Source organism: Bacillus rossius, chromosome 1, assembly GCF_032445375.1.
Source record: "Bacillus rossius redtenbacheri isolate Brsri chromosome 1, Brsri_v3, whole genome shotgun sequence".
NCBI lineage: Eukaryota > Metazoa > Arthropoda > Insecta > Phasmatodea > Bacillidae > Bacillus > Bacillus rossius.
The window spans coordinates 372747199-372763950 of NC_086330.1; the positions used below are offsets into that span (position 1 = coordinate 372747199).

The following is a 16752-nucleotide window of genomic DNA, read 5'->3' on the forward strand; positions in this document are numbered from 1 at the left end:
CTTTGAGCTCAATTTACTCAGTTGAAAATGTTTGTGGGTTGAACCATTTTTACATAACACCGTCCATTTATAATATTAGTAGGGATTGCAAACATATAATGCGGATTGGGAAATCACATCATCTACATAAATTCCTTCCCGCTTTATTGTTTTCAAACTTAACAAGACGGCCAAGTTAGAGAGTTCCCAGCTTGACTCATGGTGGACCTAGGACGAGACTTGATAGAATTTTTTAGTTTGGGAAATCTTCTCTCGCTTGATGCTACTTAAGCACGCAATGTTAACACTTATCTTAAGGCTAGAGTCAGATCTGGTACAGGATGCGTTCAACAAGAAACTCTAAAACAGTCTTAAAGAAGACCATTTTCTAGTTAAATTTCTCAAGTTATTTACTGAACAGTTTTTCAATTTATATCGTTTGGAAAATATGTTTTGTTATTGTTTAGGTGAATATGTAGTTGGGCGATATTTGTTAAACAAAATTGTAAAATTCCGAAAATACTTTTATTCTATGCTTTTTAACTTCCTCTTTTCATAAAACACGGCGGAGATAAGAAATTATAAATACTTTTGGAGATATCACCGTTCTTATTTTGCAATACAAGACCTGTGCAATCATTTGAACGTCGTTTTTTTATTTTGCCGTGTGATCGTGAATGCCTAATTAAATTAAAAATGTTCGATTAGGTCAGGTCAGTTACATTATAAATACTTTCAAACTAAGAGGACATTAAAAAAAATTGGTTGTCTGTAAAGTCGGTTTACGGACGATAGTTTAACGTGACAACGTCATAACAAAACATTGATGAAATGATTGCATACTTTTATGACTAAAATTGAATCATTTTTATTGAATTATCACAATATGTATGGATACAAAGAAGGAGTGAAATGAAATCTACAATTAAATTGATAAATTTATTTTTATTTGCACTCATTAATTCAAATATGTTTATTACTTTAACTTCTTCCAATCTGTGTTATTCTGTTAAGGATAGGACGATTATAGGAAAAGTAGGAAACGAATGGGAGTGTTTCAAGTTTAATGTGCCTCGAAAAAGTCAAATCGATGGTTGTTACAATCGAGTGGAAAAGAGAGAGATGCGGCGCAAGCGTACAATGAGCGTGATGGGGCACAGCGTAACGGGACAATGTGCGTAATGGGATACTTTTTCGTGCGTGCAGCCGGCGTTCATCGATTTATTAGACGTTGTCACGTCAAAAAAGGAAAGAATATTCATCTACCTTAAGACATTAATCATTCAAAAACAGAACGACGTAAGGGAAGATAATGGTCATACATATGGAAAGATAATGGTCATGTATGTGGGAAGATAATGGACAAACACATTATCATTCACACACAGAATTATAAAAATCATATAACACACAGAATCATACATTTAAGATACCTAACTCACCGATGATGTGCAGGAAAATGGCTTACCCAACACCAAGATGTCAACATATTATCTTTGCCCCACGGACTCTGCAGCAATGCTAGGAGGAAGAGGTTAGCAAAGAGCAATGAAAATGTTACACTGCAAGCGCATGAAAACAGAATTGGGCCACGGACTCGATCGCAATGCTTGGAGGTACAGGTTAGCAATGAACAATGAGCGTAACGGGACACAGCGAAACGGGACAATGTGCGTAACGGGACACTTTTCCGTGCGTGCAGCCGGCGTTAATCGATTTATTAGACGTTGTCACGTCAAAAAATGAATTAATTTTAATGGTTGTTTAGTTTTAAAGTACCTATTTATAATATAACTGACCCGACCTAACAAACCGGGATAAAGGATGAACAGTATGAACAGTAGGAACGTTTTTTTAAAAGCTTATTACTTGCGCAACAATATCCAAATAACAACTAAAACATTAAAATTTGAAAGGTTCAACATTCTCCAATATAAAAAAAATTTGATACTCGTAAACAATAAACAAGAACAGTAGGAATTCAGGTAATTTTTATTTTACTTATTACTTGCGCAACAGTTTCCAAATAAGAAATAAAACATTAAATTTTGGAAGGTTCAACATTCTCCAATATTAAAAAAAAATTATACTCGTAAACAAGAAACAATGTAAAACGCCGCATGAATGCGCAGGTATTGTGATGAAAATTAAAAAATTCGATATTTCCTAAAATATTTGGAATTTCTTATCTCCGTTGGGTTTAATGAAAAGAGGAAGTTAAAGAGCATAGAATAAAAGTATTTTTTGAATTTTAACTTTTTTTAAATATCGCCCAACTACATATTTACCATTGTTTATAATTGGGCAACTCCTGTGAGGCTGTGTTCGCGGCGACACTCACCCTTGCACTCGAGCACGCCCGCCTTGCTGGCCACGGGCCGCAGCTCCCCGGAGCAGCGACAGAAGCCGTCCACACACTCCGTGCCCGGGGTCACCACGCACTGCTCGCTCATGATGCACTCCTCGTTCACCAGCGCCGCTGCGACAACACCGCCACGTCAGCCGTCAGCCGTCAGACCGACACGTCAGCCGTCAGACCGACACGTCAGCCTTCAGCCTGACACGTCAGCCGTCAGACCGACATGTCAGCCTTCAGCCTGACACGTCAGCCGTCAGACCGACATGTCAGCCTTCAGCCTGACACGTCAGCCGTCAGACCGACATGTCAGCCGTCAGCCTGACACGTCAGCCTTCAGCCTGACACGTCAGCCGTCAGACCGACATGTCAGCCGTCAGCCTGACACGTCAGCCTTCAGACCGACACGTCAGCCGTCAGCCTGACACGTCAGCCGTCAGCCTGACACGTCAGCCTTCAGACCGACACGTCAGCCGTCAGCCTGACACGTCAGCCGTCAGCCTGACACGTCAGCCTTCAGCCTGACACGTCAGCCGTCAGACCGACATGTCAGCCGTCAGCCTGATACGTCAGCCTTCAGCCTAACACGTCAGCCGTCAGACCGACATGTCAGCCGTCAGCCTGACACGTCAGCCGTCAGCCTTCAGACCGACACGTCAGCCGTCAGCCTGACACGTCAGCCTTCAGCCTGACACGTCAGCCGTCAGACCGACATGTCAGCCGTCAGCCTGACACGTCAGCCGTCAGCCTGACACGTCAGCCTTCAGACCGACATTTCAGCCTTCAGACCGACACGTCAGCCGTCAGCCTGACACGTCAGCCTTCAGACCGACACGTCAGCCGTCAGCCTGACACGTCAGCCCTCAGCCTGACACGTCAGCCGTCAGACCGACATGTCAGCCGTCAGCCTGACACGTCAGCCTTCAGACCGACACGTCAGCCGTCAGCCTGACACGTCAGCCGTCAGCCTGACACGTCAGCCTTCAGACCGACACGTCAGCCATCAGCCTGACACGTCAGCCGTCAGCCTGACACGTCAGCCATCAGCCTGACACGTCAGCCTTCAGCCTGACACGTCAGCCGTCAGCCTGACACGTCAGCCTTCAGCCTGACACGTCAGCCGTCAGCCTGACACGTCAGCCGTCAGACCGACATTTCAGCCTTCAGACCGACACGTCAGCCGTCAGCCTGACACGTCAGCCGTCAGCCTGACACGTCAGCCGTCAGACCGACATTTCAGCCTTCAGACCGACACGTCAGCCGTCAGCCTGACACGTCAGCCTTCAGCCTGACACGTCAGCCGTCAGCCTGACACGTCAGCCTTCAGACCGACACGTCAGCCGTCAGCCTGACACGTCAGCCTTCAGCCTGACACGTCAGCCGTCAGACCGACATGTCAGCCGTCAGCCTGACACGTCAGCCTTCAGCCTGACACGTCAGCCGTCAGACCGACATGTCAGCCGTCAGCCTGACATGTCAGCCGTCAGCCTGACACGTCAGCCTTCAGACCGACACGTCAGCCTTCAGACCGACACGTCAGCCGTCAGCCTGACACGTCAGCCTTCAGACCGACACGTCAGCCGTCAGCCTGACACGTCAGCCGTCAGCCTGACACGTCAGCCGTCAGACCGACATTTCAGCCTTCAGACCGACACGTCAGCCGTCAGCCTGACACGTCAGCCTTCAGCCTGACACGTCAGCCGTCAGACCGACATGTCAGCCGTCAGCCTGACACGTCAGCCGTCAGCCTGACATGTCAGCCGTCAGCCTGACACGTCAGCCGTCAGCCTGACACGTCAGCCGTCAGCCTGACATGTCAGCCGTCAGACCGACACGTCGCACAGACCCACACATCGCACAGACTGACACGTCGTACAGACTGACACGTCGAACAGACCATCCCGCCGCCTGCGCCACTGAACAGGCGGGATGCGGCCACCGAACAGGCCGTGCGCTCGAGAAGTGCCAACATCACAGAAATACTTCTAAACATAAAGAGAACACAGAAAGTTCTAAAATATAACTAAAAAATAAAAAAAAGTAATTTTACAAACAATCTTAGTTAAGAATTTTTCGGAATGATATACTGATAGAGTGGCGTATTAATTATAATTGCAAAATTTTTATACTTTGGAATAATTTTTGACAATGTTGAATTATCTTGGCAACAATGAAGTAAGCACGGCTGGCCATGTGCAGAAATTTACATGTGTGTATTTTTTTTTTTAATTATAACTCAAGATATGAATTTCAAAACTCATACTTGGCGGCTATGCGGTTTTGTAATTTTTAAAACAAAAAATAAGCATCTTAACATAGTGTTTTGGTATTGTTACGTAATGCGAAATAGATAATTTTTGAAATTTATGGTGAATATTCCCAGCAACGAACGACCACAAAAAAAAAAATCAAGGTTGCCAACTTTTACTTTCGAGAATTTAACGACTTTTAAGTTGCTAAGTTGCTTATAAACAGCGCACAGTTCGCTGATTTCCAAAGGAAATACGAGCGTTATAGCATTGAGTCGCGACTACGTGTGAAGACCGTCAGAAACTCGTGCGTTTGTTACAAACATTACCTCAAACAACCTGTTTAAACTATTTGGAACTTAAGTATAGTAACCAGATACGGCACAAACAAAAATTTACAAGTTACGAAACATCTATCGCTGTCAGTACATATTGAAACTTATATACACGGAACGATACTAGATTACATAACCTCAACAACGCACTGGCTACTTCCGTCCGACAGTTTCATTGGCCAATAAGCCGTCCAGCGATGCACATCTTGCGCGTGCGGGTCTGTGACCATGTTTAGTCTGCGCTACGACATAGCCGTAGCTAATAGCTAACATCCTTTCCTGAGCAATATATCGAGACCACTTGAATACGAAAACCTTGATGGAAATACTAATATTTAGTTCTTACCTTTTAAATATTTATAACAAATATAAAACATGACTTGGATTTATATGCCATTCAATTGTTTACACTATTAAGATATATTGAAAGACATATATTCTGAATGACCACCATTATTGATTATTAGACTGGAAAATATCTTCTTATGTTTTTACTTATGTTTAGTGGATACATTTATTAAGATTTATTTTTTAATTTTAACATATCCTAAAAAAACTTTACCGGATTATTTTGTATGCTTACTGTGCATATTTGTGGAAAAATAATCTTAAATGGGCAATATTTATCAGTTATTTATATTTAAGTATCTCATCCATAAGGCATAAACTAAATGCAAAAAAAAACTGTTTTTTAACGAAATTTAATTATGTTTTAAATTTCTAAAAATAATAATAAAAACATGTGAGATTACACATGTTATGACCCACGCATATTTAAAGGGTAACGTGTAGGTAGTGATTATTATAATGTAACTTTGTGATCCGAATTTATATATTATTGATGGAGTTATGGTTTTTATCTCTGATTTACATAAAACATTTATAACTATTCCCAAAATAAAACTTTTCGCTGAGAGGCCATTAGTACCTACCTAGGAGCGTCGGCACATTCAAAAATCTTTTAGAGTGGGTTAAAAGCATTTAAAAAATAATAGGGAAAGTTCCTTTCGAAAGGCAAGAATATGAAACAGCATTTAATTTTGTTATAAAACTTAAGTATGGAGGGATGAATTTCTAGCACCCTCAAACATTCTATATATCATTACTATATTAATGAACATAGATATAAAGTGACGGTGTCTACATAGGGGAAAACATTTATTTAAAAATACAAATTACCATTTTGGCAGAAAATATTTGTCTGGTTATGAATTAATAAATTTATAAAACAATGTATTAAAACATTATTGAATTGAAATTTCTACAGAATTACAGATATTTTGTTTATAGTAAAAGAAAACTTCAGTATATGTTAGCCTCATTTAATATTTTAATTAATATCGACTGATATAAAGATTAACGAATGTATATAATTTAAATATATAAATAATAAAAAAACCTTATTGGTGCAACCAATCTCATGGAATTGAAAGGAAAAATGTTTGCTTATATTTAGCACAAAGTAATTATTTTTAAAGTTTTAACTTAATTGAAACTGACATAGGTCCTGATTTTATAACGAGATTATTTGATGTGTCTTTGAACAGAAGCTATATAGGGTGAAACGTTTTAATTACAGCAAGGACTTATTTGTGGCATTTCAAACCAAGTTATTGAACCCGCATTTTACGATGAACAGTAATATATTTCCTTATCACAATCATAAGGTAAAAAAAACACAAGTAAATGTATACTTACAGTTAGACTCATATCTGCACATGCACATTGCATAATGTTCACAAAGTAACTGCCCTACTGTATTTCTAACAAGGTGCTAATAGTGTCTGAAAGAGCAACAGTTTTTTTTTAAGTAATGGAAAAGTTTCTAGACTATTGACTAATCACTTACATTCCTACATTGTATTGAACTTGGCATGCATACACTTTTACAGCGTATTGAAATTTGCAAAATAAAAACATTCAAACATACGATAAAATACATTGTTATATACACTTCACAGGATAGAATGAAGATGAGCCAGGCTTGTCATAAATCACGTATAGAGAGAAATGTTAGCACACTTTGAAGATAGAAGATTTATGTAAGTAGATGTAAGTAGATGTTTGCTGCTTGAGAGAGTAGCTTATGCGTATGCTATGCTTTTTGCAACACAGACCACAGCAAGCTGGAAAGCGAAGAGAAGTCACTAGCCACATAAGATTAAAGCAGTAAGTACATTTTCAGAAACTTTTGTAAAATAATATCGTATTGTACTTGATTTACTCACATTAACGCTGTATTTCGTAAATATATTCCTCATGTGTTTAGCTGATGAATAAAAGAAGATAAAAAAATTACCTAAAGTATAATCTTTTATGGCATGGGAAAATATTTTCCTTCTTATGATATGATTGGAATTTAAGAATGGCTGAAATAAAACGCTTTTGAGGTGTAACTACACTGTCATCTTTATGCACAAAAACATAACAGATAATCTCACTATTTTGAGATTGGGATCCAAATTTGTTACAAACCCTTTTTACATTTTAGCCGATACGGTGTGATCTAGACCAAAAAAATTAAGTATTCAGTTACGTAAGTCTACAACTGAGTCGTCGCTATAGATATATTTGTATTACTTTGGTTTGAGACCTATTGCTCAAAACTGATACCCAATAAACGTTTACTTATACGTAACTATTGACGCCTCAACGCTAGCAAGAGTGTCAGAGAAGAAGCAACAACACAAAATAAAAACGAATAAGGGGAATTATTGGCCGTTCCTTTTGCATAGAACATCCCCCCAATTGGCTTTGGCAGTGCTTCTACGATACAGGTGTTCACACCCGGTTCCTCTAGAATACAAGTAAATAGTTTCGTCATTGCACTACCTCAGTCGGTAAAAAAAATATTTATTAGAGATGTAAAACTTTGTTTTAAACTTTTGAATTTTGTGTGTGTTGCTTTGTGGAATTCACACAAATATTAAACTATACCTAGCAGCGGTCCTTGAAAGGCCGATTCTAAATAAAATCATCATATTTTGGAACAATAGTTCCCTTTTATTTTGACCGAAAGTTCGAAAAAAAAACTTTATCAAGTATGGTTTACAAAACATCCAAGCCCTGCAATTCCCTGTATTACGCCATTTTAACTATTTTATAATTCACACCACTTTTACGTGCTTTTTAAACATCAACTATACTATATAAGAAATAAAAAAACAGGGTTAGCTTAATGTAACTAACATATGATTTAGTATCACATGCAGCTAAATATACTGTCACTACAACATAATTAATTCTATAGATACCTATAGTCGTTTATATTGACAAATAAAATAAACCAATTTAACAAAAAAACAATCGAGGTACATTTTACTATGAGTATGTTGATTTAATAAGAATAAAACTACACTGTTCATTATTTAAAAGACTATTCAGCTAATTTTTCTAAAAAGTAAATTCATTGTAATTTTCACCTTTCGCGTTCAACTATAGGCGTGATACAGTTTTGCTTTCACTAGTCACTCACCTATGGGAAAGTTCTAAAGCACAAAGCTGTTGAAACTTGTCTCGTATCAGAGACTTTGGCCTCACCACCGCATGTGCTACGCCATTGGCCGAGACTACAGCTCCCGCAGAACTACCTCCAATCACACCCCGTGCTTCACATTCCAGTGTCCGGGAGCTACAGGCATAGAAGACCGTACGTGTCGAGACAGGAGATGCACTACTAAAACTCTAGTCAGAAGTACGCAAGAGGATTGCATCGGGAAAAAATAAATACCAAACTAGAGAAGAGAATTCCACGATAGAGCAGTTGAAACAAAGAGTTTTTTTTTTACAAAGACAAGAGTTCGCATTCCACGCGACACACGCAGCAGAGAAGATGCACAGTCAACAGTTGGAAGCTGACAAGTGCCTACACACCGCTGAGTTTGCTGTGCAGCAACATAGTACTGTATAGTCACGTGGGACTGCTGATAGCAGTACTAGAGGCTTTGTGCAATACTGCAGGCTGTTGTAGCTTGGCTTCTGGGTTGTAGCCGTGTCCTTGGCGAATAATTCACCCGACGTTTCGGTCGACACTGCAGTCAGCCATCATCAGGGAGCAGTCACCTCTCGGTAGGTAACTGCTCCCTGATGATGGCGACTTCAATGTAGACCAAAACGTCGGTGAATTATTCGCCAAGGACACGGCTACAACCCAGAAGCCAAGCTACTTCAATGGCCGTGAAAGCCTGCGCACATTATTAATTACAGGCTGTTCCCAGTCCAATCGCGAATACATCTTCTTCTCCTTACAGAACCTGCATCAGCACTTAAGGCCCGGTCACAATGTCAAATATTTGTCTCCAACTGTACGAGGGCCATTCGTGAAGTAAGCTCCGGTTGTTCATTAAAAAAAAAAACGTTTTATTTGCAAATTTTAGTTTACTAAATATCAAACTTCACATTTTCACATAATCGCCATTAAGTTACAAGCACTTTATGCAACGCTCTACCAGTTTATTTAACCCCTTTTTGCATATTAGTTTGTCGCCTGGGAATGGAACGCACTCCTTGGCCATAGGCATCATTGACTTCAAATACGCAATGCGTGTAGCCTAAGCACAGGCGCTCGGTAAATATCTCCGGAAAACTTTTAAGCCATCTCCGTACTCGAGATGATGGCTACAGGATTTTTTTTTTTGGACAAAAAGAGAGTCATTTTGGTTGAATTCTTGAAACGTGGGACAAAAATTACAGTAAAAATTACAAAATTGCGATTGTCAACTGGTTTAATTCCCAGGAAGCGAACTTCTATGCAGAGGGGTTAAAGAAACTGGTGCATCGTTGCGGAAAGTGCTTGGAACTCAATGGAGATTATGTTTAAATGTAAATAAAGTAGGTCTGTAGAAAACTAAGGTTTTCTCACAAGCTTATATTTTTTTAAAAACAAAAAGGAGCCTACTTTACGAAATGCCCTCGTATTTGACAATAGAGTTAGAGGGGTAGCTAGTACTGGACGGAAAATGGCTTCCAATTTCATCCATCGAATATATTTGGACACATAACCTCAAATTTTTTTTATCGTGTCCCAGTATCAATTTTTTTTAGCTATGTCAAACTATTCATTTTTAACCTCTAATTTTGAAATTAAATAATGCATCACAGTGCAGGATGGAAATTTTAAACTTTTTATTATATTCGTGCCTTTAAAATTTTTTTTAACGTACAAAAATTTAAATCACAAAAATATCAGTTTCACATTAAAATGAATGTCCAGTTAGTTTTTAAAGTTTTAGAAACATAATCTGATTTTTACACAAAATGTTTTCGCATACAACATTCATTAACATTATTCCAGTTATTTACTTTTGTAACCTTTTTAATCGCTCATGTATTATTTGTAGGGACCGGAAAAATTCGCGGATTCAATAGCCTTCAGGATAGACTGCACATTCCCCTGTACACTTGGGCAAATAACGCCAGTTCATTGGCTGCTGACTTGTGAGTCGTCTCAGCTGGTTTGTCTGTGATTCGATCCTTCTTTGGTTGAGGGTTTATAATTGGTTGAGATTCGTCCAGATGAACAGGGAGCCAATAGAAAAATCATTATAAAGGTATATGTATTTGACTTCTAGCCTATCGACAAATGAATCCGCGAATTTTTCCGGTCTCTAGTTCTTTGCCATTTTAAAGAACAGTTGTGACGGAAACGTATTTCAATTCCGTTTTTGCTAGGCACGATTACGATTGGCCGTTTGCATACTAAATCAAACATGTTTCAGAGGCCACCCTTCATGCAAAATATGTGATGAAAGCTCAAGTCATCCAACTTGCCAAACAAACATGGTTGCGCTAGTGACGTTATGGTGAGGTCATGTCCCTCAACTTTACTTGGCACAACATATTGGAAAGTAATGAACACAAAAATTTGACATAGTGACAGGGTCTTTAGACATCGTCTCAACACTGCTTACAACTTGTTTAAGGCTTAACAACAAGTGCACTATTTCACGAACGTATTAGTTTGTAACTAACCTGTAAATTTTATGAATTCTTCGAAAAAAAAAATATTATTTTTTTCACCTTAGTACCTACTATTGTCAATGAACAATAAGCAAATATTTACTAAGTTCACAATAAACTTTTATAGCCTAATAAGTTGCCAGATTCTCATGATTAATCATTTGTCTTTGAGTACGATAAGAAGCATAAGACTAATTATCTCACAAAATTTATTCCCACCCAGATTACACACTAGTTTCGTTAAAGTTCTCACTCAGCTACTAATGAATCCATAAATTAGGCAATATAATAGCTAAAACGCGAATGCCCTGAGCCTATAAACAAATATGTTTAACCGGTTTGGGGGGGGGGGGAATGAAAGTGGGTAGGCTGCACAGCAAACGTGGTGTCAGTAGAGTCACTCCTACTCGAAGGATATAAGACGAGCACAGTCAAAGCTACAGATTGAAGGATGCAATTCGGCATTTCCTTTCTTTGAAGATAATTTTCATAGCACAGTCAAGAAGGCTACAGAAGGAAGGATTGTAACTGCAACTCCCTTACCTAGGTGTAGGTTAACAGGATGCATCTTGTGGCTGTCTTCTCAGTGTGCTAGTGTCTTCTGAGACGGCGGACACAGGCCGCTTGAGGAATCATCACACGGCAAGCCCTAACCTTCCAGAATCCCAGATCTGAAGAAGCGCACGAAGGGAAGCCTCAGATGTACATCAAGTTCTGTCCCTGCCCGAACACGCCCGAATATTCACCTTCGGCCAACCTTGGGTTTATTTATATACATTTATATTACTCTGTTTATTTTAATGTAACTACACTAAACCGTCAATAGTTAGGGACCGGAAAAAATTCGCGGGTTCAATGACCTCTAGGATGAACTCCACAGTTCTACGTACACTCGGTCAAATGTCACCCACTCATTGGCTGCTGTCTTGTGAGACGTCCCAGCGTAGCAGCCTGTGATTCGATAAAGCTTTGGTCGGGTGTTTCTCATTGGCCCAGAGTCATCCAGGTGAGTTGTGAGCCGATAGCAGAGGCAGCACTGAGGTATAACTATTTGTATTTTAGCCTATCGCGAAATGAACCCGCGAATTTTTCCGGTCTCTATCCATAATGTTTTAAAGTGTTTTAATGTAGCTAACATAACCGACCAACTTTCAATATTTGAATTAATTTTTTTTTTCCTGCGCGAAAATAAAACAGATCCCGAGGTTGGCCGAAGGTGAATGTTCGGGCGTGTTCGGGCAGGGACGGAACCAGATGCACGTCTCGGGCTTCTCGTGCGCGCACGTCTAACTGGCGCGCGGGGTGACGCCGAGGTCACGACAAACAACGGAGCGCCGGCGGTGACGCCGAGACGAACAAGAAGTGTCTGTTCGACCTTTGAATATATATACTGTATAGAAGTCGCGAGTGGATAGGATTTACTCTACGTTTTTCAGAAGCGTATGATGAGCAGCTTGGGAACTTCACCGCTGCAGTGCGCTGCCGTAACGCCCTGTATCGTCTTAGTTGTTATTTACACGTTAGAGCGCAGCACTGTCGCCCGCTGTCATTCCCCGCACCCCTCGTCCATCATTCACTGCAGCTCAACGTCGTTCTGGGGAAGGGGGAAGGGGTGTTTGAAGAGTTAGACACTTGTCCGCTAGGGACCACCACAAGTCGATGCCCTAGAGATGGTGGCGATTGCAGCGGTGAATTAACCAACTACCTATAAACCGTATTAGAAATTTTAACCTGGGCTGGCGACTTCTATACAGTATATATATTCAAAGGTTCGACCGTCCGCCATGCCTAGCACTTTATCCCCTCAGTCGCGTGACCGCGCGGGAGAGTTCGTCATTTGCACCCTGAGAAAAAAAAACAGTTCCCTGGCTTTCCCCCGAAAAGCTTTCATTTTGTAGCTCCTTAACGCTTTCAGCATAAACGTCCAGTGAAGTGGACAATGCAGGATATATCTCAATGATGCATGGAGTTCATCGAACCTTGAATGTGTGGGTTAAGATGCACCAACATTTTAGTGAACACCATACTTTTTGGATATGAAATAATTTTTATTTTGCTTTTATTAATTATTATAAAATCATACATAAATATATATTATAATTATAGCGTAAGATTATTACCACACGAAAATAAAAAAAAACATGAGCTAAAATATTAAAAAAAATTAAAATTATGCACATCTTAGGAATTTACTAAGTGTGACCGAATGGGTTAAACTTGGTGATTTTGATAGGCGAGAGTTCAAAATAGGCCAAGTTCAGAGGAGTGTGCAACGAACAGAAACCGATATCACATTGAATCTAATGAGCTACGCTGCACTCTAGAGGACGTTTGATAAGGTGAGGTATGTCTCTTTAGTGTACAAAATTCTATTTTCATTATATAGCTTTGTAGCGGTGACCAAAACAGCGATAAAAGATCACGAAACTGTTTTATCAGTGACCACACAAATATACCACTACAAGATCGTTTCGTCAAAAAACCACTCGAATACAGTTTTGGAGCCCCCTACAGAGTTGATTTTTTTTACACAAAATATTTTACGTGGTGAATCTCTACATAACATCATGAGGCAAACTTAAAACTGTTTCTTTTTTTTTTTTACTTCAGTAATTGAATCAGTGTGGTTATTTTAACCAGCGCCAGTGGTTTACATAAGAGCTCATTTTATTTGGAATGCTATTATAATACTAACCGACTTACAGTTGCAAATTAAAAAGTTCCATTAAGGTTTCATTATAACATTTACGTACCAATGTTTCTTATACAACATACTTGCGTGCACTTGGCATAGCCTTAAACAAACATTTCATCTCAGAAAGTTTTCAACTAACCATTGGCCATAGTTTTCTTGATAAATCGTTTTGGTGAGTTATATTTTCCTGTTATAGTTTCTGGATAACTTGACCCGGTGAAAAATTTCACATTAAACATAACTTAGCGAAAATGTGTAAATTATTACTTCAGTTTATACTGGAACAACATATGAAGAAAAAAAAACATCTTCGTTTATCTCTCTTAAAAATAACGGCTATGTTACGATATTAAGCCGTAGTATACTTCCTCAAGATTCGGTATTATAAGTGGTGCAAACATCATTAAGTGTAATAACGCTAAGTTTTTAGCAGCATGATATATGATGTACACTGAAGATATAATCTTTATTTCCTAGTGAAATGATGCAGACTAGGACTATATTTGTAATTTCATGGATTCATTCAGTTTTGAAGAATTTTCGAACTTATTTCCTGTAAACTTCAGATTTAAGTCGTCGCATATTCCACAGAACAAATAGACACTTTCACGGTGCAGAAGACTGTTCAAAAATCATGGTAGCATACAAGAAACATTTTCTGTCATGAAGGACAATTTTTAACTGAGATATCAAATCTAGTTTTGGTCTGTGTCAAATATCACATAAACTGACCCAAAAAATAGTTTACATCACCTAATATTCTCGTTACTTCGTGTGAGATTAATTCGGATATCGGATAGGTTTTGATGAACAGTTACTCTAAACTGAAATAAGAGTTAAGATATGGCAGCAGGCTGTTATAAAAATCCGAGGGTACAACACGTGTGTTTTCAGTGAACTGTGACTATGCTCAGGGCCGGATTTAGGGGAGGGCAACCGGGGCGAAAGCCCCGGGGCCTCCACAAACGGAGGGCCCCCACAATAGAGACATCGGAAAAAAAGTCTTTCTAATTCCAACAAGTAAACACTAGTAAACATCTTTTCCTTTGATATCCTTTTTTCGCTGTATTACCTTTACCTACAGTACTTTGCACATACTTACATGATTATATTATTGTTAAATATTAACAGAAATATTCATTAACACTAAAATTTAATTTCATATAATTCTTGTCTCCGATTATATTTATGTATGTTTATTAAATACTAAGAGAATCTACTTGATTTCACAATAAATTATTTATTGGAAAACTCGACTGAAAAAAAATTGTTTATTTTATTTGTAAAATAATTTGGGGCCAGGGGGCCTCCGCTCCTCTGTTGCCCCGGGGCCTCCAGGCCTCTAGACCCGGCCCTGACTATGCTCGACACTCTCGCTGATTGGTGAACGAGTTCTGCCCGAGGAATGCCCCACAGATGATCCACGCGTCGCTTCGGAGGGAAGGGTTGTCGGCTAAGGCGATGAGCAATATCGCGACCAGAGCAATACCGCGACCAGAGCAATATGCCGACAAGCACGTTCGGCAGTCGCTCATTTTGGCGGGTTTCAACCGCGAGGAATGTCCCATCGTGCCGGATCGACCGATTCAAGCGGGTGACACTCGACAAAAAAAAAAGGATCCTTTACTTCCATTTCCAGAGATCCAAATATTACATGGTAGACATCCCGATATATTTCACGTGCTTGGAAAGTTCATTTGACATCCTTCACACTGTCTGAAATCCTGCCCTTTTTCTGGGATTCCACCTATGTACTTCTACACTTCATGTTCACCACTATTGCATGACACATTATATCCCATTTAAAATAGCTCAATTATTTGTGGCCAAAACTAATTTTTTTAGTAATAATTTATCTCACGTGAATAATAAACATATGTACACTAATTTCCAGCGATGAATAAACAGACATATTTAGTAATCTTTATTGAAGTCAAAGTATATGTTAGAATTGTTTTCGATGTAGACATATATTTCTAAACCAATGCTATAAGTGAATGTGCGGTAGTTGTATATATTGTTTAATCAAACACTCTTCAGATGCTTAGTGTTTAAACTTAAAATACTTTCTATAATACTTGATTTAAACCAGCTGCTAAGCTGCAACCCCATAGGTATGTAACAGCTTTGGGAAGCACTTTAGGCAATAAGTTTTCAACTATTTTTTCGTGATAGATCAACAGCTTAAGTTTGCTAGTCAATTCTGGCTCCTCACGTCGAGGGTTTGTGTAATGCCTTAAGTGGAATAAGTAAATTTTACAGATCACCAAAATTAACCCTGGATTTCCACGATTGCGTGCAATTTAAAGTACCGTGCTGCAATAATTCATTTTAAGTGCGAGATAAAAAAATAATGATGGCGTGTTTTTATGTGACACAGTACATCACGCAAGCTGATGATATTCTGTTTGAGGCTTTCGCTGTGCCACTACATTCCGAGTTTCAAAAGAAAGACCTCATGAAGTGAAGTGGCCAACCACTAGGACTGAGGGAATCCCTGATGAAAGCGTGATAGACTCATAAAACATCGGTCCACAAAACCTGGAATAATATTTTTATGATGTTTGGGTGGAATATTGCTTCAAAGAAACTGTACGAAAGTGCACCGGATATTACACAAAAATTAATCAGACCATCTGATCACGCAGACATGGGTCGACATGCTATTAAGATATAACACCTTATAGATTATTTCTTATTCTTTGTGCCAAAGTGTTGTGAACCAAACCTTTATCTGAAAGTTTTTTTAAAAATAATTGCTTGGATACAGGTATCAAACTATTTTAGTGAGACTCTACTTGAATGCATCTTAATATTCAGCTCTGATATGTGCAATCCGTATCAGGAATTTTAAAATAAATACATTTTAAATGTTATATGAGTTAGTTATACAGAGTTTTTCGTTCTAAAATAAAACGAACGACTACAGATGATGATTTATCGCTGAAATGTTTGACTGTTTGTTAATACAGTATACTCCCGATTATCCGCTAAATTAAGTGTCAGGGCCACCGCGGATAGTGAAAATCAAGGATAATCCGCAAAAGAGCCGAAAATGGGAAACAAAAAAGGAAACATTAATTTTAACTTAAAAATCTAAAAATTTAGGTATAGCAGAAGTTACAATTAACAGCAAATACTTTTAAAATATGCTAAAATTTTATTATTTTACTGAATAAT

The 16752-nt window shown here is 39.0% G+C and overlaps 1 protein-coding gene across 1 annotated transcript in view; it reads right to left on the minus strand.

Moving 5' to 3' along the window:
* Window positions 1–16752, minus strand: part of LOC134528486 (uncharacterized) — a 161594-nt gene that overhangs the window by 26008 nt on the left and 118834 nt on the right. Inside the window, exon 3 of the mRNA XM_063362138.1 lies at window positions 2321–2458. Coding sequence (XP_063218208.1) covers window positions 2321–2458 — 138 coding nt within the window. The remainder of the gene's footprint in view (window positions 1–2320; window positions 2459–16752) is intronic.